At 33.8% G+C, this 27,444-nt stretch overlaps 1 protein-coding gene across 31 annotated transcripts in view; it reads left to right on the forward strand.

Moving 5' to 3' along the window:
- Window positions 1-27,444, forward strand: part of Sox6 (SRY-box transcription factor 6) — a 559,037-nt gene that overhangs the window by 210,700 nt on the left and 320,893 nt on the right. For 27 of the 31 annotated variants that reach the window (XM_063251818.1, XM_063251830.1, XM_063251843.1 and 24 more), the window contains one exon: window positions 19,898-20,138. In XM_063251818.1, the coding sequence (XP_063107888.1) occupies window positions 19,898-20,138 (241 nt within the window). The remainder of the gene's footprint in view (window positions 1-19,897; window positions 20,139-27,444) is intronic. The other 4 variants (XM_063251842.1, XM_063251837.1, XM_063251839.1 and 1 more) reach the window with 1 other exon arrangement.

Below are 27,444 nucleotides of genomic sequence, written 5' to 3' on the forward strand. Positions count from 1 at the left end.
ACATGTTAGAATATTTAGTGTGGGATAATTGATGCATCAGGGCAACAGTTTCTCTGAAAGAAAAGCAAATGATCAAGCTTTGAAAGATATCCATAGGATATAGCAGCTTAGACTTTTTGTTTATTGTCAATTTAAGCACTGATAACTATTTTAGTATAAAAATGCAGCTTCTGTTTAAAACTTCAGTCCGAGAAAGTAGGTTACAATCTCGAAAATCTTGGACTGCTTCAGCTGAAAATCAAGGAAAGAGGTGAAGTAGCAGGAGGTCCAAGTGGGTGGGTACCTAGAGCCAAGGATTCTGCTATTCTTAGAAATACAGTTCTCCGCAGCCAATACTCTATGCTTTGGTCTTTCTTGTGTAAAGAACGATTCTCTCTCATCTCTACCTGTTTTTGGAGATAGTAGCATGTGTAGTTTTGCTTTGTGTTGTTCATTTCAGTGACCCTGCCTGAGCCCTTAGCAGCGGGTCACAGTATACTGGAACTGGAAAACTTGTACTCCATGTAACTTTTGTTGTGATTTGTAAAAATCAGAATTTCTTTTTTTTTTTTTTAAGGATTTTTATTTGGTTTTGATTAGGCAAAATATTTTTTTCTGTGAAGTTTTATTTTTATCCAAGCCTCATACTGGACACTTGTGCAAACATTAATCTGATCTTCACAATAACTCTTAAGGTAGATGTGCTGACCCTAATTTTACAGATAGGGACATGAGAACTCAAGGTTGTATAACTTCTCTAGTTTACAGATCTAGTAAATGGTAGGTCTGGAATTTAAATTCCTGCTCTAAACCATTCCACCACTTAACACTTTTCCATCTGGTAGTACTAGTAACAGATTTCCAGTTCCAGGCACCATGAAAGCAAACCAAGATTTGAAAAAATATAAGTAGGTAATAGATTAGGCATGATAATTGTAAAACACTTTCAGAGGACTATTTTATTCAATTTTGGAAAATTGCAAGTTGGTGCTTATAAGTGAAAAATACTACTGGATAAGTAATTCAGGATTCTTTTCCATAACACTGAAACTTTGGAAAAACGAAGTTCTGTGGCTTGATAGGTGTGCAAATAGATACTTGGTAAAGAATCTTTTAGTATGCAAGACAGCAGGTAGTCATACTTGTCTTTTATAATGATAACTGAAACAACTCTGTGCAATGATTCATGGAAACAATTGGATTCTCATGTTCTCCCGGAGCTGTTTATGATAATATGACACCAGCAAATGCAAGCGAAAAATTTAAAGCAAATTGCTATAAGGAAGGGAGGGAGTGGTGGAAGCAGGAAGACAATATGAGACAACAGCATTTTGGTTGTCTGTGAAACCAGATTGGAGTATATTTAAAAATGTGGACTTGGGGTGGTGGTGAAAACTTTTTCAGTTTTCATAGATGGTTACATTTATAAAACATCATATCCTGCATGTGAGGCTTTCGTGTTTCTTCCCTCAAAAGCTAGGGTATATATAATCTTATATAGTAGCCAGATTTTAGGAGTGCATTGGAATTACTCCGCATTCCCTGAAATAAACTCCATGTGAGTATTGGGTTAAATTCACATTGTTTAAACTCCTCTCCTCACTTTCCCTCAGTGCCGTTCTTAACACTTACGTGGTGAAGCAGCTCTAGTTGTGTGTGCTGGGTCTATTATAGCTTCTCTGGTCAGAGCTAAAAGGTGGAAATCAGATCTCATAGCTGTCTGGGCCTTGAAATGAATGGGCACTGGCTTTCTTGTTTTACTTCATCATTTTCTGTATAAGCATAGAATTAAATATTGATCATCTAGGTTAACCTAAAAGAGCACACTAGAGAAAGCAGGGAGAGTTAACACCCAATAAACATTTGCTAGAAAATTTACTGCATAAACATCCAAAGCTTGTGTGCCAAGAGCTTTAACTACTTCCTCAAATGATTTTATTGTCAAATTGCCTGTGCTGGGAGTCAAATGTGCTGGTTAGAGGACTGCATGCCCTCTCTGTGTTCTTGTCGCCTCCTCCTTATCTTCCTCCTCATTTCTCTCTATTGCTTCCTCATTTTTCTCTCTATTGCTTTCTCTTTCTTTTTCTACTTAGTAATCAACTTTAGATGTAGAAGAAAAGAAAAATTAAAGGTAAATCATAATCTAGAATGTAAAGTTGTAATATTGTGACTAAAAGTCTTAAAGAAGGGTATAAATCCATATGGAAATTTTCAAACAATAGTTGAAAGTGACTAATACTTTATTTAATTTAGATTTCAGAAACCTTTAATCCTAATAACATGTGCATTGAAATTAGCCACTGAAGTACAAATTCTGCCTTTTATGTTTCTTAGGTATAACCTTGACAAATTAAAAAAAAAAGTTAACACCTTCATGCTTTAGTTTTCTTATCAATAAATGAGGGATAATGACTATCTAATTCCTAGTTACTTTGAGAACTAAATGAGATTGTTATATGTAGCAGCAACTAGTACAGAAATTGATAACTATTGAAAACTATGAATATTGTCAGCCATCATTCTAATGTCAATCCATCCATCCAATCATCTGCCCCTCTTTTTAATGTTTCTGAAAGCACAGGTTGATTTTTATTTTGGCTTTTAAAATGTAGTATGTTTGAAATATGAAATGAATTTAATGAGTCAGGGCATGTGGGCAGAGGAGATACTCCCAGTAAAGCATGCAGAGATCTAGAAGCTTTATTTTAAATCTTTTTCATGAACATTACTTTTCTGGTTATGTGTAGTATCCTAAATTTATTTCTACTTATTCATTTAATAATATTAAAATAACAGGGCAATATTTACTATTTTATTTGCACAAAATATTGCAGTAGGTGCTATGGATATACAAGGAGGCTTAGAGTTTTGTTTTTATCCTTGAGAAGTTTATAATTTGGTTGGGATTACTTATGAAATATAATATCACACACATCACATATTACAATGTAATGTGTGATCACACATTACAAAGGATTATATAAAGATGTACATTGAATGTTGAATGAGTGAAGTAAAAGTAGTTTCTCAGAGGATTTCTTAAGGGCATTAGAAAAAGGATGAATCTGAGCTACTTGGAATAGTCCCTTAATGATTTCCAAGGTAGAAAGGGGGGCGAGGGTAATAGTAATACATGGACACAGAGCAAAGAACTAGAGACAACAATAAGTGCAGTTTCAGTGTGTCAGTGTAGTTAGATCAGAAAGTTGAAGTGTAGATTACTAGAAGATAAGTTTAGCAAGGTTGGTTGGATCTGAATGGAAGGCCTTGAATGTGGGTTCTTTTATTATTTAAAGAGAAAAAAAAATAAAAATACAACAGTTTCAAAACAGGTTAGTAGAAAAGTCACAATAATTAGTACATTATATCTTGTTGTCGTCATAGTATTTATTCAGAGTACAGATATAGGCATGATACTTTTCCAATAATATTAGCACAAACCTTTCTTTCCAACTAAGAGAAAGTAGCTGTATCTGAACTATCTTGTGTATAAATACATATTTTTCTTTTTCCCTTCCTTCCATTCTTCTTTTTCTTTTCACAGTTTGTCTTTTCTTTTGAATAGTTTTTTCCCAAGTCACAATTATGTGTTGTACATTTTGGACCTTATTTACTCATTTGGTTTCTCAGACTAGTGAGACAATATGATGTTTACACTTATGGGTCTGATTTAGTTCACTTATGAGTATGATCTAAAGTTGCATCCATTTACCTATAAAGTCTCAAGTTCATCTTTCTTTATAGCTAAATAATACTCCATTATATAAGAAAAACCACATCTTTTTTATTCATGCCTCAGTTGATGGGCATTTGGATTTTCCCCAAGATTTAGCTTTTACAAATTGTGCTTCTAGAAACATGGGTGCACATATGGTATAATGTTTTAAAATCTTCTGGGAAAATATCCCGAAGGGGAATAGCTGTTGTAGAATGACACCTTTAATCCTAGTTTTTAAAGGTATTTCCACTGATTTCCACAGTGGCTGCACCAGTCTGTGCTCCCACCAACAGTGAACGTTCCTTTTCCCCAACAGCACTGCCAGCATTTGTTATTGGATGATTTTTTGAAGATAGCCATTCTTCCTGGGGAGAGATAGAATCTCAGTGTTTTAATTTGCATCTCTCAAATGTACAATGATGCTGAACACTTTTTCATGTATTTATTTGCTATTTATATTTCTTCATCTGCGAAGTGTGTATTCATTTCAGATGCCCATTTTTGGATTGGGTTTTTTAATTTGGGGAGGTCTGAGTTTTTTCAATTCTTTATATGTTCAAGATATAAGTCCTTTGTCTGAGGGACAACTGGCTGTAATTTTTTCCCAATTTGTCTTTTTACTTTGTTGGTGATTTTTTTGTTATGCAAAAGCTTTTCAATAAGGTGAGATCCCATTTGCTGATTCTTTACAATATTTCCCCTGCAGTCTGTGTTTTCTTCATGAAGTCTCTGTCTATTTTCTCTTCCAGTAGTTTTAGTGTTTTTATTTTAATATTTAGATCTTTGACCCGTTTTGCCTTTAGTTTAATGCATGGTAATAGACAGGGGTCTAGTTTTAGTCTTTGGTATGTGGAAAGCCAGTTTTTTCTAGCACTGTTTATTAAAGAGACTATCTAGTAAACATGTTGGCTCCTTTGTCAAAAATAAGGTAGCTGAGTGTGTTTGGGGTTGTGTCTGCATGTTCTATTCTGTTCCAATAATCCTCAGGTCCATTTTTGTTTTTGGCCAATACTTTGCCTATATTATCACAGTAGCTTTGTTTTAGGTCTGGAATTATGATGTCCCCTGAGTTGCTTCTATTGCCCAGAATTGCTTTTGGTATTCTGGGTCTCTTCTGGTTCAAAATGAATGTTAGAGGTGTTTTCTCTAGATCTCTGAAGTATGTTAATGGTGTTTTGATTGAGACTGCATTACATCTATATAGCGGTTTTGAGAGTACAACATTTTTGCAATGTTCCTTTTTCCTACCCAAGAGCAAAGGATATTTTTCCATTTTCTGATATCCTCTTTGATCTTCTTTTTTAGGGTACTGTAATTTTCACTGTACAGATTTTTTACATCCTTTGTTAGATTGATTCCTAAGTAGTTCATTTTTTTTTTGGGATGTTATTTGTGAAGGGTGTGCTTTACATGCTTTCTCTCTCTGAGGTTGTTGCTTATGTACAGGAATGCTATTTATTTTTGAGTGTTGACTTTGGATTCCACTAAATTGCTAAATCTGGATATTATATCAGCAAGTTTTTTGGTGGAGTTTTTGGGGTCTTCTATGTAGAATATCATGTCATCAGCAAATAATTTAACTTCTTTCCTATGTTTATTCATTTTATTTTTTCTTTTGTCTAATTGCTGTGGCTACTGTTTCCAAAATTATATTGAATAGGAGTGATGATAATGGACATCCTTGTCTTGTTCCTGATTTTAGAGTGAAAGCAATTCAGTTTTTGACTGTTTCATGTTAGCTGTTGGTTTGTCATAGACTTATTATTAGATTGAGGTAAAGACTATTCAAATTTTCTGTAGGGATTTTATCATGAATGGGTGTTGGACTTTGTTAAATGTCTTTTGTGCATCTATTGAGATGATCAGGTGATCTTGTCTTTTGTTATGTTAATAGGGCATATTATATTTATTGATCTGCATATGTGGAATCATCCCTATATCCCTGGAATGAATCCTACTTGGTCATGATGTATAATCTTCTTGATGATTTGCTGCATTCTGTTTGCCAGTACCTTATTAAGGACTTTTGTATATATGTTCATTAGGAAGATTGGCCTATAGTTTTCTTTATTGGGTGGATTTTTCTTCTGATTTTGGAAATCAGGGTAATACTTACTTCTAGGAATGACTTGGGAGTACTGTTTCTCTTTTAGTTTCTTTAAAGAATTTTAGGGGCTGGGGATTTAGCTCAGCGGCATAAGCACCTGCCTTGCAAGCAAGTGGTCGTGAGTTTGATCCCCGGTACCGGTAAAAAGAAAAAAAAAAAAAAAAAAAAAGAGTTTTAGCATTTAATGGCATTAGTTCTTTAAATTTCTTGCAGAATTCAACAGTGACTCAATCAGGGCATGGGCCTTTCTTCATTGGTAAATTTTTAATTAAACTTTCAATTTTGTGGGCTGATACAGGGTTATTTAAAATTTTTATATCTTCTTGATTTAGTTTTGGCAATTTGATTAGGTTTTGGAATATTTCATTTCTTTTGTGTTTTTCATCTTATTAGATTGTAGATTCTCATAGTAGATAATGACGATCTTCTGGATTTCTATGGAATCCATTGTGATTGCTCCTTCTCATTCCTAATTGCTTGAATGTGTGTTTTCTTCTTTTTTTGATGAGGTTGGCTAATGGTTTATTAATTTTATTTATTCTTTCAGAGAACCAGCCTTTCAATGCATTATTTCTTCATATTGTTTTCTTAGTCTTTGTTGCATTAATTTCTGCTCTTATCTTTGTAATTTCCTCCTTTGTATGAACTTTGGGTTTGATTTGTTCTTCTTTTTCTAAGAGTTCTAAGTTCAGCTTTAAGTTGTTTATCGAGCTCATTCTGTTTTCTGATGTGTGAATTTATCGCTATAAATTTCCTTCATAGGACTGCTTCCATTGCATCCCATTGCATCCCGTTCTGATATGTTGTATCAGCATTATTGTTTAATTGTATGTACTATTTAATTTTGTCATTCATTTCTTCTGTGACCCATTAGTTTTTCAGAAGGGTGTTGTTTAATTTCCACGTGTTACTGTGATTTTTGTGATTTCCTTTGTTGTTGATTCCAGTTACATTGTGCTATTGTCAGACAGTATTCATGGGATGATTTCAATTGCTCTGCATTTACTTAAACATATTTTGTCAGCTAATACATGGTTGGTTTTGAAGAACATCCCACGTCCATCTCAGAAGAATTGTGTATTCTGATGTTTTAGGATGAAATACTCTGTAGACATCTTTCAAGTCCATTTGTTCATGGGCTTGTTTTAATTCTAATTTTTTTGTTGATATTTTTGTTTAGTTGATCTGCCGATGAGATGGGGTATTAATGTTCCCCACTACAACTGTTAGTGCATATTTGGTTTTAATCTCTGTTAATATTTGTTTTATGTAGTTGGATTAACCTGCACTTGATATATAAATATTTATGATTATTATCTCTTCTTCTTGGAGTTTTCACTTAATAAGTATTTATGACCTTCATTATATCTTTTGATCAGTTTTGGCTTGAAGTCTGCCTTGGCTGCAAAAAGAATAGCTATCCTTGCTTTTTTCTGGGTTCCTTTGGCATGGAGAATTATTTTCCATCCTTTGACTTTTAGTCTATGGATTTCTTTTGGGGTTAAATGTGTTTCTTGAATGCAGCATATTTTTGGATTTTACTTCTTGATCCATTCTGCTATTTGTTTCTTTTGATTGGTGAGTTGAGACCATTTACATTGACGGTTAAGACTGATCTTTGTCATATTATTTTTCTGTTGTTCCTTGTTTTTCTCCTCTGTTTAATTGTTTACCTTGCCGGACGGCTTCTTTCTATTAGTGTTCATGTGTTTGTGGCCTTTGTTTTCTCTTTCTAATATGTCCTTCAAAACATTCTGTAGAGCTGGTTTGGTGGTCGTAAATTTCTTCAGTGGTTCTTTGTCATGGAAGTATCTTATTTCTCTATCAATTTTGAAAGATAGTTTTTCAGGGTACATTAATCTGGGTTGAACACTGTTTTCCTTTAGGACTCAAAATACTTTATTCCAAAGCTCTCATTGATTTGAGGGCTTGTATTAAGAAGTCTTCTGTGATTCTGATGGGCTTCCTTTATAAGTCATATGTTTCTTTTCTCCAGTTACTTTTAATATTTTGTTTTTGTGCTGAATTTCTGGAATCTTGATTGTTATATGCCTTGGTGTGCATTTATTTTGGTCATGGCTATTTGGAGTTTTAGATGCTTCATTTTTGTATATCAAATTCTTTATTCATGTTGGGAAGTTTTTTGCTATTATATCTATGAAAAAAATTTTAATGACTTTTTCACTGTATCCAACTTTTTCAGTCAATTCCAGTAGATCTGATGTTGTTCTTTTTTGCTTCATACTGTAGCTGTTGGATTGATCTTTTTGTGGTCTCTTGCTATTTTTTAAGATATCTTTTCCTGGTTTTCTCTAGTTGCATTTCTGCCTTCTAGATCTGGTATTTTGTCCTTGACTTTATTCAGCCTACTGCATATGCTTTCAATGGAGTTTTTAATCTGAATTTCTGTATTGATCTGTTTTGCTGATTCATTTCTTGTCTATGTTTGGCATTCATGGTTTTCATCATTTCCCTGAGCTTCCCTATTTGTTTATCTGGGTCTGCTTTAGTATCTTTCACTTCGATGTTCATTTCTTTTTGTACCTTAAAGAGTATTTTTTCAATGGCCTCTTCTATTTGTTTTTTCACTTTTGCTGCTATCATTTCAGAGGGTTCTATTTATTGTCTCCTGGTTTCCTCTCTTTGTGTTCTGAACGTGTCCTGGTGGGTTGGGCATTTGGGATTGCACTTTCTTCTTTGTCTTGTCATTTTCTATTTTATTTTCATTTCTATGTTGATGCTTGTAGAGTTCTTGCTAGAAAGCCTCATCACTGGTGTCTAGGCTTTCCTAGGAGTGTCTATTCCTCTGAATGTCTTCTAGATGTAGGAGGTTCTTGGTCCTTATGTCTATCCCAAGAACCTACCTTTCCAATATATTAAGACTGAGGCATTGCTATCTATTTGACTTAGGGCCCATTACTTTGGTACTAGACTTAACAATTGCAGTGTTGTCATACAGTGGAGGTTAGGGACTGGTTATAGTATATATGACATCCTGGTTAAAGTAGTTCAGTTGACATTGACAACAGACTCAAGTATAGCCTGGCTACTAACAAACTGTGGTAACTATTAGCCTGATATCTGTAATTGTAGGAGGAAGGGATATAATATAATTCACCTTATACCAGGAACTTGTATGCAATGATTTTCCACTTAGTAGAGTTGTTTTACACTGTTGTGATGAGGGGGTGAGGTTCAGAAGGATAAAGGGTATGATGAAGAAATGAACGGGGTTAAGTATAGCAGGAGCAAGGTTGGAGGGCACAGGATGATCATTCAGGTTTTGGATAATTTTAGGACACAAGAGGGAAGGACTGTAGAAGAAGGCCTAGGAGTTTTGAAGTGAATCAGAAAGGGAAGAGACAATGTTTGATTACATGGAAGTATCATAACGTCAAGTGAGATAGCTGGCCAAAGATAGGAAGACAATGAACAGAATAAAACAAAAAGAAAGATTAGAGATCTAAATCATGAATGAGAGAGAAAAGAAAAGAAGAAAAAGGGATAGAAAGAAAAGAAGAAAATAAAAAACAACAAAACAGTAAACAAAAATATCCTCACACACTGAAAATATAACAACATACAGAAAGAAAAACAAAATAGAACAAAACAGAACAGTGAGAAAATGAGAAAAGGGAAACAAACAAAAAGGAAACAAATGTTAAAAACAAGCAAAACAAAATGAAACAAAACAAAACAGTAATTCCGCCCAAATATCAAAAGGGAGACCGATTAGACAGAGGAATGAAAGCAGTGAAATTGCTCTCGTACCTGCAGTTGTGTAGTAGGTCCCAGTCAGATTCCAGAAATGCATACTCTGGCCAAGATGTGGGTGGGTTTCTGCTGCACTGGGTCTGATGTTTGTCTGGATTTGGGGGATGGGATTAGTTTTTGGTGGCTACAGTTCTCCGTAGTTGTTTAGAAAAGAAAAAGAAAAGAAAAATGAGAGAGAGATAGAGAAAGAGGGAGGGGGGAGAGAGAGACAGAGAGAGAGAGAGAGAGAGAGAGAGAGAGAGAGAGGAGAGATACAAGGGGGTGGCCTTACCTGCCCACTTCTATTCCTCCTGTCTGGATCTCCTGATTTATCACCTGTTGGCTTGTACTGTTACTGTTGCATGAGACATTTCCACGCCTCGAGTTCTGCCTGTCCATCGTGTGCTCCTTAGCCCGAGTTCTACTGTATCACTGGTGTTACCGCAAGTGGGTCTGCCAGTGGAGCGAGGAAGGGGCTGATGCTGTCCTGAGTCCGTGGAGGAAGGGAGGAGCCCATCTCAGATTCTTACCACCAGCCACCACTGCCCCACTGTCTCCCATCATTTGATGGCAAATGATAGGAGCCATCCGGGACTTGGACTGTTCTGGCCAGCTGCACAGTCCCGCGGAATGGAGGAAGGGAGGAGCAGGAACTCATTTCTCTCTCCAGCTGCACAGTCCAGGGTCAGTCTTTATTCTGCCTTTAAGGGAGAGCCACTGATACATTTGATCAGGATACTGGCCTGATGAAGAGAATGACAGTAAGACTGATTTAGAGGGGGAGGAGACATTGGAATGAGATAGTCTAGCTAGGTGTTTAGATGTGAGGCATATGAAGCCTTGTACTGAGGTAACTGTGAGTATGGTAAGGAAGATGATCCTGAGAATCATCATCAAGGAAGAGGTGATGGAGCTTAATGACAAGTTGGATATAATATTCATGTTTTGAAACTGTCTGATTCTGAAATGGTATCCTTCTGGGTATGAGTGAAGAAAGGTGTGGAGGAAAATGATGAATCTCAGTTTAAGTTCGTTTGATACCACACTACAGAGCACATCTTGATGTAATTACATTGCATTCATTTGAGGACTGTTGTGTATCAGGAAGATGAAAGAGAGATTTGGGGATATAGATAAAATCATCATATGATTTAGATGGTAAGCATTGGGGTGTTTGATAAAAAGACTACAGAGAAATAACAATATTTAGGCATGTGGTATTTTCTGTGGTTACTTTAATTAGATAAAGCTACTTGGTTATCTCTACCCTCTGCTTTTCCTTCTAACTTTCTAATATTAGTAGTTGCCTGCAGTGTGTGCACTGTGCTGGACTCCAGGATCAAGTAATGAACAAGACACATGATCTCTGGATCGTGCAGAATAAAACATTATTTTTAAAAATCAAACAAAAATCTTTAAAGAATTCATCTTTTTCCTCACTCATCATAAGCTTATGATAATGTCTGTATAAGGCATTTTTTAAAAAGAGGTTTCTTTTCTACCCTTGGGTGATACATTTTGTTGTTAGTATATTGTAACAAACACTTTGTAAGAGTATAATTTTAGGAATTTTAGGAATGGTTTAGGTTATTCATGATTGAAGTTTTAAAAAGGACTGATTACATCCCCTTTGCTGGAAGGTTTTTTTTTTTTTTATCATGTGAGTTTATAAGTAAGGTCTCTTAGGGAAAAGTGTGAGCACTTGTATCACTTGAAATTTGTAAGATCAAGGAAAAAGATGTTTTCCTAAAAGAGTCTCTTTTCTTACCTCCAAAAATATTCCTCTTGGTGATGTGAAATTTATTTCAAGTCACAGCAAAATTTTTAAGCAGAGGCTGAATTTCCTCTTCTGTTATTCCCTCTCTTTGTTCCATTTCTGGCTTAGCTGACCAGTCTGCCTAGTGTGCTCATCTCTTTGTGTCTTTTACCCTTTTCTACTGAAATGGAGGAATAAAGACAGGAGGGCAATGCAGGAATGAATGTCTAGCTCAGATTTGCATGTGATGAAGGCATCATTCTAAGAAGCAAGATATGAGATTGTTAATGTCTGAATTTGTACTCTAAGATTCAAACTCTGAGAATCCTGTACTATTAGTGGTCCTATTCCTTCTTTTTGCACCTTGATACAGTGCTCCCTCCTCCCCAAACTAGTCAATTTAGGGTTAGATGGCTGCAAATGATTTTATTTAGAACAGAGATGGTGGGCAAAAATGAAATATAAGCACTAGCCATATGATATACCTTTTTAATAAAAAGAAGAAAAGAAAAATTCTATAGATAGTATTTTGAGAATGAGAGTTTTTGCCACATAGGATGTAAATTTGAATGTTTTACATTCAGAGTTAGATAAATTCTTTTCCTGAGAGCTTCTAAAATATATTTTATTTGGAGCATGAGATTCACGGTATTCATTTTTATTTGGACCTTAGGAATCTTCAGAGTATGTCAATTTTTCATCAGTTTGATACTAACTCAGCTTTGGATTATTGACACCCAAATGAACCAAACTTGGACAAGAATTGTAAATACTGAATCTCAAAATGGTCAAGGATATCTATCTTTTCCTAGTTTATTTTTAAAAACTTGGATAGCAAACCAATTATGTGAAGTGAATTTTCAGCATCAAAAATATAGACCAGATTAGGAGACAAAGATAACTTTTTAAAAAATGGAACCCAGGTCCTTCTAACTGATTCGCAGATCTTTCTATTTATTTATTTATTTTTATTGTGAGACCCTGTTTTGCTAAGTCAGTAAGCTGTACAAACTTTCGATCTGTCTGCCTTCCCCAATCTTTCTTTTTTTCTTTCTTTCTTTCTTTCTTTCTTTCTTTCTTTCTTTCTTTCTTTCTTTCTTTCTAAGCTTTTGAAATTGGATTCCACCTGTCTCTTTCAATTTTCGGTAACGTTTCTAAGCTCTAAAGAACTCTCTGGAGGGGGAGTTCTTATGATAATCATGCTGCTGATGGTATATATTCAGTGTTTTTCAGGCCTTTGTACTATGTCTAGATGTTGTAGTGCTCTTAGTGATATTTGTATTCATTTTTCATGAATTAGTCTTTCTTGATTCTCCTTTTTATTTGATGTAGGATGCATAAATCTTATTGTTAAAAATAACATAAAGATTGCATCATAGCAGTCAGTATTAAAATGCACTCCTTTTTGGGGGAAGCCGGAGAGTTGTGTTTACTCTGTAGAGAGATTTAGATTTGATTTTTTGTTTTCTTCATGGTAATTATGTTTGCACTTTGCTGATCACTAGTTGTGCATTATTACAATGGAAGGTGACAATTTGATTGTCTTCAATTGGAGAAACAAGTAATTTTATATTCACTAAGCTGTCAGGTAACACTAACTCACAGTACTCAGAGCTCCTGGCAATGCTGCTTGGCACCTATATTTAACTGCTTTGATGCTTGTGTAACCTCTGCTGAATCAGAAATACTTTGCCTGCTGGAAATGGTTTTCAGGGCTGTACAATGAGGTTTTCATTAAGTAGACAAACTGGAAATGAACTGCAAAGCCTCTGTTGTTTCCTTCCTGCTCTTTCTCACCCTTTCTCTCTCTTTTCCACTCTCCCTCCCTCCTCTTCTTGTCTTTGACAGGTACCTGAAATGTATTCCTTATTTCACTACACAAAAGAGGGGAAGTAGTAGGTAGCTGTATTTAGCTGTTGGAGAACTTTAGACATCAGCTTTTTAATATCATTTTGTTCAGTGTTAACATCTGTGAACTTCCATATTTTGAAATAATCTTTATAGTATAAGTTTTGATTTTCTGTTTTTTCTGGTAATATTAAACAAAAAGTAAGACAGAGGTAAGAATGGAGAAATATGCAATGATAGCTTCCTCTCTGAGAAATTATTCTGATTTGTGATTATTATTAATAATTGGATAAGATATAATTGGCTTCCGTATTAGTTTCAGATTCACAAAGGCATCATTGTTATTCACTTTAAAATTGTGGTTCTCATGTCATGTGATGAGGAGATTCAAAGTGAACATATAAAGATAAATTCAAGGGTAAATTCATTATGTTATTATCTTTCTTTCACTGAAGCCACACAGAAGTCTTTCAGTTGCGCTGTAAAGTCATTGAGCTTGGGTAAAGTCCTCTATGTTAATATGTTTTGATAATAGTTATTGTTTGGTTTTGCTCTTATTGTTAAATTGCTGCTTTTATTTATATACTCTAGTTCTGACTTTCTAAAGCAAATATTCTGACAAGCTACTGGTAAATAAACTGTGAGGAAACTTAGTATTATTTTTATCAAGCAAAAAGAATACAGGTTACATGAAGTCAAGTTGTTCTGATTCCATGGAGAAATTGTATATTCAAGGACAAATGTGGTAACTACAAGTTTCCATAGGCAGTCAGTCAGCACGTCAGTCTTTGGCTCAGTTGCCTGTCTCTTCTAGCAGATACTAACCATTTAGACAGAGGTGGTTACGTGATGTAACATTATCAGGAGAAACAATTCATGAGTCAAAGCATTCCGAGACATATGAGCTCTAGTCCAAAGAACAGTCTTAAGCTATATAAAGTGACAGCAATATTGTCAGCTAAATATAAACTCCAGAAACACAAACTTTGATGACTTGAGAAGAATCTGTTCCAGGTAGTTCTTGTTTTGTAGGAACCTTAGAAGGCCTTTGGAGACAATTTTGGTGCTTTGGTGTGAAAAATTAGATGCCTTAGATAAATCAAGAACCATGAAATTAAGCCCTTTCTTACATATACTTTAATGACTTTAAGTATTAAATTCGCCTTATCTCTACTGATTTGGCAGGTAACTCAAATCACTGAAAATATTTTTTTAACATGTATTGTCTTTCTGTGATACCATAGTATTCTGAAAGAGCTGTTACAAACTCTAGGAGACAGGTTTATGACACCAGCGAGCTCTGAAAACTGTTGTATTTCCCCTCTCCCCAAATTTTCTCAATTGATTATTAAGCAGAAGGAAGAGAAAGAAAAATCTGGCAAAAGTCCAGGGCTATTTAGAGGTGGAGTAAAGAAGAGGATGTGGGAGTGCTGCATAAAACCATACGAAAGTCAGTATTAACCCTTGGGCTTCACCAGAAAGAAGCAAGGAACGGCAAAAAGAATGTCTTCCTTTAAAATCTAGACCTAGGGCTCTCCTTACAGTCCTCTCCAGGATTCCTAAACGTGGGAATTAGAGCTACAGGAAAACAGTTTTAAATCTTCTGTTGCCCTAGGCTGGGTGGACTGGCATCCTTTATAATTGTTTTTGGGTATTGTGCATTTTGGCAGCTGAGTGTATCTGTTACTCATGCTCTTTTTAAAATGAGAGGCACTGTGTTATATATTTGGAAAATTAGTTGTTTATTTCTCAGAATCAGATCAAGTGCAGCACTAAATTAAGAGTGAATTATCTGACTGAAATAAGTCTAACTTGGTAGCCTGGGGCTGTGCTGCAAAAATAAATGTGAATATTGGCCTGAACTCTTCATTTTTTTCTATAAGTAAACCGAGTGTTAAAATGTCACTTCATGTTATAAAAAGGTTTTCTTTTTTATAAAAGTGGTTATCATTATATATAAGTTACACAAATAATGAAAATATTTTTTAAAAATAACGTTTAAACTATTGTTTCGATAAACTCAGTGGCTTTTTTGCCTGCTCATAAAAATAGCTTTGATAGATGAATTCTTTCCAATTAATAATAAAAGTATAATTTTGAGTCACAATGCCTTGTGAGAAAGATTAAGTTTAAAGTTGTTTAAAAATAATCCTAACATTTACGCATATGAAAGTAGCTCTTTAAAAAAAGAAAATAACTCTCTTAAAAATAATGACATTAAATCAGAAAGGTTCTAGACTATAATTTTCAGAAGTAGAGGACTTGATGTATAGATTTCTGGCATCCTTATTATTTTATAGTTTTAGACTAACTAATTTTTATTTCTTGTTTAAGGACAGAAAGTAAATTTACTAGCTGAGTTAGTTTTAAATGGGCTTAACATTTAGATTTTGTATTGGAGCTTTGGAGTATAATAATTATCACCTTTTAGAGGCATTGCTGACTTTAGAGAACATTATCAATTAATGAAGTCTTTTCCAACAATCTCTTTCCCAGAAGTCTTAAGCCTGAAATGAAGTTCTTCCCAAAGGCCTGACATCTTGGGAATTCTCTTGATCTCTTGAGTAAAGATATTTCAAACTCAGGGAACATATGATGGAATTTAGTTTTATGTGTTTCAGAGATATTTAATTTTCTTTGGAGGTTTTACTTGATAATAGCTATGCCCCAGAAAACCATCTTGTTTAACCAATGTGATAAGTTGACAATGTAGTTTTTCTCTCTGATTATAATGTACTCTGTGTAGTCAATACACTGGTATCATGTGAGTGTAATTTCCTCTTTTATTTTATCTCCAATGCACTGTATTATAAATAAACAGTTAAAAAAAACACCAAACAAATCTGTTGCATCTCCTTTTAAGATTGTACCACTGTAGACACTTGTTCTAGTAAAGTAGAATTGGGCGCATTTGATTGCATTTAAATTTTTCATGCTTCAGCAGTTTGGCTGGGAGCACAGTAAAGAAAAATCCCATGAGCGAGGATAGTTTAGAATAATAGAACTTGATTTTGTGTATTATAGCGGCAACATTTGCGCTGCTTTAGTTAGGGTTGTGTCAGCACTTCCATTATAAACCCCTGTTTTCAGGGGGTATAACTAGGAAGATATTTTTTTTAATACAAATTTAAAAAAACAATTCATTTCACTGATTTTTAAGTTATAATAATGCACAAATAAAACAAAGCAAAGTCACATAAAAATTGACCATTTTCACAAGGATTTTTGTTTTCTTTTGCTTATTAGTTGTATATGGCAGTAACTAGGGTAAGGTAGTGTTGTAATATGTACATTGGTGGAGGGTAAATTTTTTCATAAAGGAAAATTATTGATATGAGGATTAAAAATTAAGTGTAAGGATTTCAGGTGGCATTTAAAAGCATTAATTAACAGGGTGTGTTTGATTTTTGAATTTTTAAAAGAGAATAACTATTGTGTAGTGGTTATCTAACAGTGCCCCCAAAAGTCAAGTTTCTTTGCGGTTTCTTGAATTTAGTTTAGTTGGTGTAGGAAAGTGTTTTAAAAGGGAAAACTAAATTAAAGAAGCTAAATAAAAGAGGATGTAGACACTAAGTTGAATGACTATATAATAGTTGTATGAAACTAAGTAAATCAAATAATCACTAAATTTAAAGTTTATTTAATAAAGTTTGTTTTATAAATAATTTGAACATATTTTGCTTTAAAAAGTCCAAACCAAAATCATCTGTGAGGGCAAAACATAGCAATAAAGTCAACAATAAAAACAAACCCGAAAAAAGCCCAGTAATTTTATTAAAAGGAAATATTCAAGGAAATACGTTACTAAAAGAACAAATATCATCTTTTTCTCTACTAATCACATGTTAACTACCATGAACATACAAAATTAAGTATGATACGATATGGGAAGGTATTGTTAGAGTAAATCAATTTCTTGGATAAAGGGAGGATGGTGAAGCTGAGAATGCCTTCCTTGGGAATCAGCCACCACCCTCCTTCCACCTATTAAAACATTTAATAGAATAAATGTTTTAATAGAATAAATGTTTTAATAAACATTTAATAGAATAGATGTTTTCCCTCTGACAACGTGGTGAACTTAGAATGAACAGTCAGATTTAATACCGCTGTTTTTGGCAGCCTTTTATTTGCAACCTTGATATACATTTGTATTTGTAGGTGCAAAATAAAAGACAAATTGTGTGATGCTATAAATAGATAGCTTTCCTGAATGGTCACTGGAGGAATCTCCAGAAGACTGCTGAGGAAGTAGAGGTGAAGCCTCTCCTCACTAATTGTATTCAGCGTGTAATTTCTAAACTTCCCTCTGAATTTTGATTTTCAATTAACACTCCCCATTTGAAGATAATTTTCTATTTAATGTAATTGCAGGAAATAATTTATTGGGTGATTAAGACTGAGGACCCAGTCTTCCTTAAGAAAACACTCTGACAAACCAGCCTTTAAACTCAACTCAAGTTTGGACAGATTTAGTCTATTTTACAGCTGTACAGATTTGTTTAATTAGGATTGGGAACTATTGGTCATTGATGCAGTTTATGGTTGGCATTATTCTTAAGAGATTGTTTTAATTTTGGGTTTTGTGTCATGATTAATTTATATACTAAAGCAACAATCACAGATATCGCTATTGGAAGGAGATAATTCATTTCATAGTAAACGAGGGTTTGTTGAGGGAGCAAATGTCACTCTGAATTTTGTATTGTTTCTAAATTGTATTTAACTGTTTTTAAAAGTGAGATAAATACATTTTTAAGAATGTGAATCATTAGATTATTGGTATCTATCATTATCTGAACCCTGAGTACATTCTTTTTGTTTGTGGCGAGCCCTTGAATTTACATGGCTTCAATATAATGGAGCCAATAAAGTATGCTCAATAGTAATTTTTGTGTACCAAAAACATGCTTTGGCTATGATTTTCCAGAAATGTGTGCATATTTGTTCATTTGTTAGTACTGATACAAATTGCTCAAGAATATATTTTTGATTGCTTGATAAAACATTTAATAGAATAATAATATATAGCATTTATAGAAGAATAATATAAAACTTTTAATTTCTTTCTCTTCAAAGAAAATATAGGCATTCTTCTGCACTCTTACACCCATTTTATTTTCAAGTCTAAAAGTCTAAAAGAATATCAGGTCTAAAAGAATAATTTTTATTTTCGTAGAATGATTATTATAAGTAGGTATCAGCGCTTCAATATGTTTCAAAGCACTTCAAAAGCCTGTAATACTTTTATTTAGAACTGTGCATAATTAGATTAGCTGATCTTATATTAATTTTTTTCACTGTACGATACTAAATCTGAGCCCCCTCATTAATTGTGAGAAATTTAGCATTAGCTGTTAAATCCTATGTGAAACATGGGCTGCTACATAAAAACTACTGTTTAAATTGGAATTAACTTAATTATTTTTCTTTGCACTTGATATTTCCTTCACTGCAATATTCATGAAAGCATGTGACAGATTTGTAAATTTAACTGTTAATCTCAGATTTCTAGACCCTTTAATCAGTATTTATTTGTCTGTAGAAACAGTACTAGCAAGTTAATGATTTGCTAATTTGAAAAATGCTCATGTGGTTTCCTATGTTAACTGATTTGTGCATTTTTAAAAATATGGTATGAAATCAATTAATGTTAAAGAGCAATTAAGGTGGAGATTTTATTCCTTTCATTACACAGCAGTTTTAGAGCTAGAGATACAATAACTGAAAACAACACAAAGTTTTAGAAAAATCATTTCTTCTGTTAACAACTGTTAGTTGTTTTATTACTACCCATTTTGCTAAGAAATTCATCTTGATATAGGGATATTCTAAAAGTTTTGAAATTCTGATTGCATGTGAAAGCACAGGATAGAGATCTTGTCATGTAGAGTATAGTCAGTGTTCATATGTGAATAAATGAGTACTTTGTGTTGTGTTTGGAGACTCTACAGTGTTATGCATAGTAGGCATTTTAACAATTTCACAGTGAATGCTTTGAATCATGTATGCACTTTCTAATAAAACAAATTTGTAGTTATTTCAGATACTCAATTCAAATGCTACAAAGTTGCCTTAAGACTAATCTAGTGTTATGAGCCTCTCAATAAATCACATAAAAGTTAGTTACAACAGTCAACACTTCTTGAAGGTTTGTCAAAAACTTTAGAGAGACACTAAGTAGTGTTATGTCATAATGTAAGTTATGAACTGAGAAATAAGGACCAGTTTTTTTAGGATTATCATCATGGATTATTTACTTTGATTGTATTTTCCTACCTAGCCTTCCTTTGTTCCACTGTAAACAAAGGAGATATTTGGATATTTTTGCTTTCAGGCCCTCTTGCAAACTGATTCATTTGCTGGTTAGTTCATTCATTTTTTCCACTGCTGGTTATACCTAATTACATAGAAGAAGGTTATAATCTAGTTGGGAAAATTAGAAGGAAACATATATGCAATGTATTCTGTATATTATGAAACATTTTATAGAAATGTCATTTGTGGATTGGATAAAAGAAAATATACGACAACTGCTAGAAAGAGGTTTGCTGAATTAAAAACAAAGAAGGAAAGTGGGATAGATAAACCAAGAGCAGTTCATCAGTGGTTTAGACAATGACTGTATTTAAAGTTACGTTACTTTCTTTCTTCTCTGAATTAGTCCAATAAAAGGGGTGCCTTATTTCTTTGTTGACAGCCCTTTTCAGTCCATGGTGTTTTCCTTTCTCTGCAGAAGAATGTCTTCCAAGCAAGCCACCTCTCCATTTGCCTGTGCAGCTGATGGAGAGGAAGCCATGACCCAGGATTTGACCTCAAGGGAAAAAGAAGAGGGCAATGATCAACACGTGGCCTCTCATCTGCCCCTGCACCCCATAATGCACAACAAACCTCACTCTGAGGACCTACCAACACTTGTCAATGCCGTTCAACAAGATGCTGACTGGGACAGCGTTCTGTCATCTCAGCAAAGAATGGTGAGCTTTTGGAAACTGGTAACCTCCTACTAAGTGTGTCTACTAGAATATGTAGGTATTTTAGGGGAAGCTCAAGATATATGATGTTAGAGCTATTTGTGTTCATTTCATGAGACAACAACCAGGATAATATAAAAGGCTAAGTTCATGAACTTAATTTGTTCCATGAGTTTGGAAATGATGGCCACATTTGTTTTGTGTGGGGAAGATGGCACGATGGTCACAATCATTTTTGTCACCTAATGTAGAGTTTGAAAACAAAAAATTTTGCGAAGTCTTTTTTTGGGGAAACCAAATTGTTTTCCAAAAAAACATTTATGAACTGATGTACCACTGTGTTATGTATATAAATTACTTGGAAAATGGTTTGTGATATTAGATCAACTTGTCAAATTACAAGATCTACTTTTCAAAAAAAGATGCTTGACTTTTTTTTTTTGATGCTTGACTTTTTAAATGAGGAGATGTTAGATTATCTTATTTAAAATGCTAGATTTAGTAATATCACAAACTAGGTATGATCAAATAAAGTGTGGTTGCACTTTATCTTTTTTGTACATCTGAGTTACACAAATATGTCTGTATGAATGAAGTCATATGATGACTGTGTCTTCAATAAGGAAATGTATTTATTATTATTTATTTTTAATACTCATTTTTGATTCATAATAAATTTGTTCTGTTATGTGCTCTTATATTAATTTTGAAAGGATATGCACAATTCCTAAGTGTCATTCAGTCAAACTTCAGTTTTATCTAAAAGTATAAGGAACACATCAAATTCATATCATATTATTAGCCAGCCTTCCTATGTTAAATTTCATGTCTAGCCATTAAAACAGAAACCACAATTTCTGATAATTTTGTAACATTATCTAGTTTAAAGTAAAATTTCAATTTTTAGCGCCTAAAAGAAGCCAATTTTTTTTTTTTTTTTTTTTTGCTACTGTGGGTCGAACTCATGACCTCGCGCTTGCCAGGCAGGTGCTTATGCCGCTGAGCTAAATCCCCAGCAGAAGCCAATATTTTAATATTGGTTTTTAACACTGTTTTGCATTTGGTTAGCCAAAAGTTAATAAAACTATTTTAAGTGAGCAATGAATAAATTTTTATTCCTTAATATAATTAAGGTAATATTTGAATTGCTTGTATTACTAAGAAGACATATTTAAATTCTTGTTGTATGCTTACTATCTCAGAGACTTAATTCAGTAACTTATGGAGGCAGACACTTCTTTTTCAAATGATTTAGCAGACACAGTCTGTGCTGGACCAGTAGGTGATGAACATGAGACTGGAAAATAAATGCAACATTTCTTGACTAATTTTAGTTTTGAAGTGGATTTACATTGTCCAACTAGATCTGAAAGATTTCTTTTTCTCAAATAATGAGAAAGGAGAGATATATTAAGGCAAGAATAGAATGCATTTTTCTGACTGAATTTAAGTTGTTCATTTTTATCTCCAGGGTACTCTGGTGAGATCGTATCTAGTCCTTGCCATTGCCTACTGACAAGATAATGGGTGTACATTTGATTTATATTGTGCTAGGCATTCACTGATCTTTCTGTGTGTAAATCATTCTACGAGGTGCTGGCTGTATTGGGGTGAACAAAACACAAGATGGGATAGAAATAAAATAATATACATGTAAATAAATATATAATTAAACAGGTAAATGACTATATAATTAAATGCCATGAAGAAAAAGAACAACATTATCTGGGAACATAGTGGGACGACCTAATTTAGAATACATGGTTAGGAATGTTCCTTTGGAGCTAGGGATACGATGCAGAGACTAGCCAGGTAGAATGGAACAAAGACTAAAATGAGGAGGAAAAGAGCATGTATGAAATATCTGAGGTGAGAAAAATATAATGTAATTTAAGGAAATAAACAATACTCTTCATGACTGGAGTTTAACAAGTCAGGATGCAGTATGGACGCTATCAAACAGGATCTTGGAAATAACTTTTTGGAGGTGAGATTTGATCTTAGTACAGTGGAAAAGGCTGTGAAGGGCTTATGAACAGTTATAGAGATAGTTCTGACTGATATGTGAATGACTGGGAAGGAGGCAGCAGTGAATGGAGGACGACACATTGGAATTTGTGTTTCAGAATAGAAGTGAAAGATGATAGCGTCTAGGGTGAGTACAGAGGAAGGAGTGGAAAGAAGGGACAGGTTCAAGACATATTTCCTGTTATGCCAAATGCGGTCGTGGGCAAATGAAAATAACTTCACTAGGAAATAAGAATAGAGGTAGAATTTTTCAGTTTAAGTTTTATTTCTTTAGAGAAAATTTTACTAATTTTTCCTAGTAAAACTTTGTTTGTTTCTTGGAAAGTCCCAGGTTACTTTGGCAAGTGTTTCCCAAACTTTTATGTCTAAATTGTCAGAAAATAGATCCTAGTAATTTATATTGAGTTCATATTAATTAATTTACTTTAAATGAAATTTACAATAGTATAAAGTAGTTTAAATTTATGAATACTAGTATGAAATGAAATCATAGTGCTAGAAATGTTTTCAAACTTCCACTTTCTTTTGATACCAAGTTTGCTTTCCACTGGTGTCTTTGTGTATTCTGAATGTCTGGAAGACAAAATATTTTGTTTGTAACTCCCTCTCTATAGTATTTCCCAGCTCTGTACTTACAAGGTATAATAAAAACATCTAACAAATGAAAAAATAGCAACTGCACTTGGAAATTCCCTTTGGGTTCCTTTTTCACTAGATAGGTTCAATAATGTGTAACAATTGTAACATCAGAACTATAATGACTTATAGCATAAGTATCACATCATCAATTTTTCTTTATTGGAAAGAAAACAACAGAAGAATTTTAGGTTTCTGGGAAGACCTGTAAACCTACATATTGTGATTGTGTGTGTGTGTGTGTGTGTGCGCGTGCGCGTGCGTTGGAAGGGTAGAACTGTAACTAATATAAAACGTAACATTTTACTTCTTGACTTTGAAATGAATATAAAGTCCAAAGAATGTTTATGCAATGATTTGAAACTTGTAGTTCCCTTTAAAAGTTCATACCCTTTACTTACTATAATTAGGCTCCATGTAATAGTTGTAGCATAATACAAATTAAAAGAAAAATTTAAAATTACAACAAAAATTTTATCAGCACTGTTCAGGTTCTGTTGCTATTTATTTCTTGTGATAGCTTTTATTCTGGAACAGTTAGAAATAATCCCTAAAAGTTTCTTATCTTCTGGGTCCAGAAAGGGCTTTACTTTGAAATATCAAGATTACAGAGTACCTCTTCTATAAGAGGGCAGACAAAGTATGAGTTCTGCTCATCCCCACTGCCTGGCTAGAAAAAAATCTTTATATGTTAAAATTATGATTATTTTGAGGTAATATGTCAACAAATTATGACACTGCACAGTTGTAAACAAGAAGAAGAATTTATTATGGCACAAACATAGGATATTAAAAATTTTAGGGACAGAAATTTAAAGACCTATTAAGGCAAAAAGTTTTTAGACTGATGTTAACTACAGTTATTTATATTATAAAAATGTTCAGTTTTAAATAAAATGTGCTCTGATAATTGGCAACATCCATTCCATACATGTCATGGTTGAACACTTAGTAATTACACGTAAGAGTTCACTTTCCTTCTCTATGTACTGTCACTCCTGTTTTCATCATGGCCCCAGAGAACATGGACACTGCTCACAGAATGCACATTTGTTCTCATGACTGACTCATTAGGTGGTAATACTTTCACATAATTTAGTCATGAATGATACTTTATCCCATAATTCTTTGTAACGTTATAAGTATGGTAGAAAATTTTTGTGGTAATGTTATTGACAAATATGATATCATGTATGTGGTTTTTCTGCTGAAGCTTCAAATACACAAAGTACAGGAGAGTCTTATATTGTTAGTGAACTTGTATGAGGACACCCCATCTAGGGGTGTTAATCCATACAAAAGTCTTTTGGTTGGAGGGAGAGACAGAGACTAGGAAGAGATGAAATCAGAGAGGCAGACAGATGAAAGATAGGAGGAGTCCGGAAGCCAATGAACGATCTTAAGTGAGAGATTAATATTGTCTGATTTAGGAAGGGTGGGAAAAGCATAGCAAATATTTAATTGAAGAAATTGTTAGAGTAAAATATACATGGCCGGAATCCTCAGAATCCTCCTTCTTGCTTTGAATACATGTGTTTCCTTATTCTTGCCACACTCTGAAGCAGTTGTGGAAGTTTTAGTTATACTATCTTGATGTTCTGAACTGGTTCAAATAATTTGTCTTTAGAGCCAGAAGTCTCATGGTGCCAAATCTAGTGAATAAATTGGGTGAAGTTTCACACACTGATTGGTGTGTGAAACACTTGGTAATGTTATCAGTCAGTCTTTGATTGGATGGCACTGCGCAGCTGCCCTCACCATATTTTTGATCATATCTTGAGACATTCATGAAAGAAGACTTCTATAAAGGTACATCATACTGGGAAAAAAAAAAGAAGACTTCTAGAACTGCTTCAGAAAATGGCAAGAATAATGGGATTTGTGGGGGTCTAATCTTTCTTTTACTGTAATAAATTTTCAAATTGTAATCATTTGTCATATATGTATTTTGAATCCCCCCTTGCGTGTTTTTTAAAAACATCACATGACCTGTTGTATAGAATTGGATTATGGGGTGTAAAATCATAAACAGGGACAAAACATTAAGCAACCATTGCAGTAGTGTAGAGAGTTTGAAGAAGCAGAAGAGTGAACAGTTAGGACGGATTATTCATTAAAGAGTTCCCAGAGGTTCTGCAGAATACAAAATTTACACAGAGGGTGGAATGTATAGTTTAAGTAATAATCATGTGGGCAGAAACTTAGGAATGAAGAAGTGAGTTAGGTGAGACTGCAGAAAGGTGATGAGATGGTAGACAATCTTCTGGTCAAATCATGGTTCTGGGTGAGAGAGAGAGTTTTTGTGTAAGGGACAATAGTTTGTAGCTGACCTCTGGGCGGGGTGGGGACTTAGGGGGAAGACACCAACCGACAGTTGCAAAATGTATAATGTGGCAAAATTATATGTGAGATCTTATGCACCCCTGAGTGCACTTGCATGCATGTTTATCTTGGTATATATTTTTAACAAAATGGCCTTTTATATATCAGGCTTTTTTTTTTTTTTTTTTGTCTTTTTCGGTACCAGGGATCAAACTCATGACTGCCTGCTTGCAAGGCAGGCACTTATGCCACTGAGCTAAATCCCTAGCCCCTATATTAGGCTTTTAACTGCTACTCTAATTAAATAGAAGAAAGAATAGGATGGTACCCTCAGATCCAGAATACTTGAATTGAAGCCCTTATTTTAGAGACCTGCTTAAATTCCGCTGGGTGAATTTCCTCTTCTAAAAAGTTTTAAAATAATTTTTCACTCTAAATAAAAGATTCCAATAATGCCCTTTGTTGTAAATAAAAGATAATAATAATAGGCATGCTGAGACATTTAATAAATAACTCCTTGGAGTAATGCTTTCTTGCTTGCAAACAATTTCTACTCTGCCTCTTTTGTTTTCCATCCAGTAAAGTTGCTACTCAGCTCTGGAGTGTTTAATATAGTTCCCTTGGAGTCATAAAATTTCTGGTGGGGATTTGTATCATTTCTGGGGATGGACCTGTTGGCCTGATGTGATAACACAGTCCAGGAATTTTTAGTGAGGATTTAATCTTCAGACATGGTTTTGTTGCAACAGATTTTTTATATTTCTCATCTTTAAGAATCTCATCTTTAAGAATGATTTTTAAAATTTGAGTTGTAACCAGTTTTTGATGATAGGCATTTAAAACAGTAGGAAACATCTAAATGAAATAAATTTCCTTATTTTTATTGGGGCTAACAGTATAGTATAGTGAAACCCAGTAGTTTATGTGGTCCTAACTAGTTTATAGTATTCATGCCTGAATGTTTATATACATGCTTAGTACTGATTGGTGTGTGAAACACTGAAGAAAAACCCGTACAATATCAAGGATTAGACTTCATCAGCAATTAAGTTAAAACTCCACTCATTTTCAGATTTTGGACATTTTTTCAGTGTAAGTGAAGCTCAAACTTAGCTTCTGTTAAAAATTACAATGTCTCTCCTTGTCTGTGAGTGACTGAACAATATTCTGTAGAAAGCCCAAAGGGGAAATTACCATTTTCTATTCATTTGAAACTGAGGTAGTGACCAGGACTATACCCCTTTAAATCTACCTCAGAAATATAATTTCTGAAATTTATTTATAACTATAAATAAAAATAAATTTTATTGCATGGGATTTGGAAAAACTTGCTATAGGTAATGAAATAAACAACCTAGCGTTATCTAATGTCTAGTGTCATCTAATGTCAGACAATTGACAACCTTTATAAACTATAAACTGTGATTGTGCAGCTTCATTTTTATTATTTTTAAAAAATGTACTTTAAAAACATTCCCTAAATCTAGATTGTTTAATTTTTAAAAAAGATTATTGATGTACGTCTTGGAATTATTTCAATGTCCCAGGAAACAAGAATTATTTTGTTCTTATTTTTAATGAGATAATATATTTTTCTAAGATACTTTTTGGAATATTTTTTCCTTCTTACCTAGTATATTATCAAAATCTTTATCAACAGTATAAACATTAACATACTCTAGAATAGTTGGCTTTTCCCCCTTGGGCATGAAAGAATCAGGTATGCATGCTGATTAACACACTCCATCATTAACATGTGATTATGTGGGCTGCATACTGAACACCTGCCAAAATACAAAAATCCAGTACTTTACTCTATCTGTGCAAAGACCTGTATTTATTTTATATTTTGACAGTTCAAGGAAACCCTAGTGTCCTTTTTTTTTTTTTTTAGTGTAATAAAACTGTATACAGAATGTCTTCAACTAGATGGGATATGGCGTGTATATTTTTATTTTACTCTTTCAGGCTACATAAGAGCCAGGGTCTGGGGTTTGCAGAGCACTATTACATGAACCTCTTAATGAACTCCATCACTAACATTCACTTACGATTTTCAGCATTCCTGTACGTTCATAAGAATTATCTTTTCAGCCAACATTCCTCTAATTTTTTTCAGTTATATGATACCTTTACTTTTCATAAATATTTTGTTTTCATTTCTTTCATCTATAAGATTCTGGTGTAAAGCTTATAGAGCTGATGCTCAAATGAACTGACTTTTCCTGTGTACTCTCCATAAATAAACACTTCTGTATGACCAATGTGTAGCTTGGTTATACGGTATGTTATTTATCATAAAGTTTCTTTATGATAATTATTT

This window comes from Cavia porcellus, unplaced genomic scaffold, assembly GCF_034190915.1.
Source record: "Cavia porcellus strain 051 isolate PalLab524CR breed Dunkin Hartley unplaced genomic scaffold, mCavPor4.1 scaffold_6, whole genome shotgun sequence".
Taxonomy (NCBI): domain Eukaryota; kingdom Metazoa; phylum Chordata; class Mammalia; order Rodentia; family Caviidae; genus Cavia; species Cavia porcellus.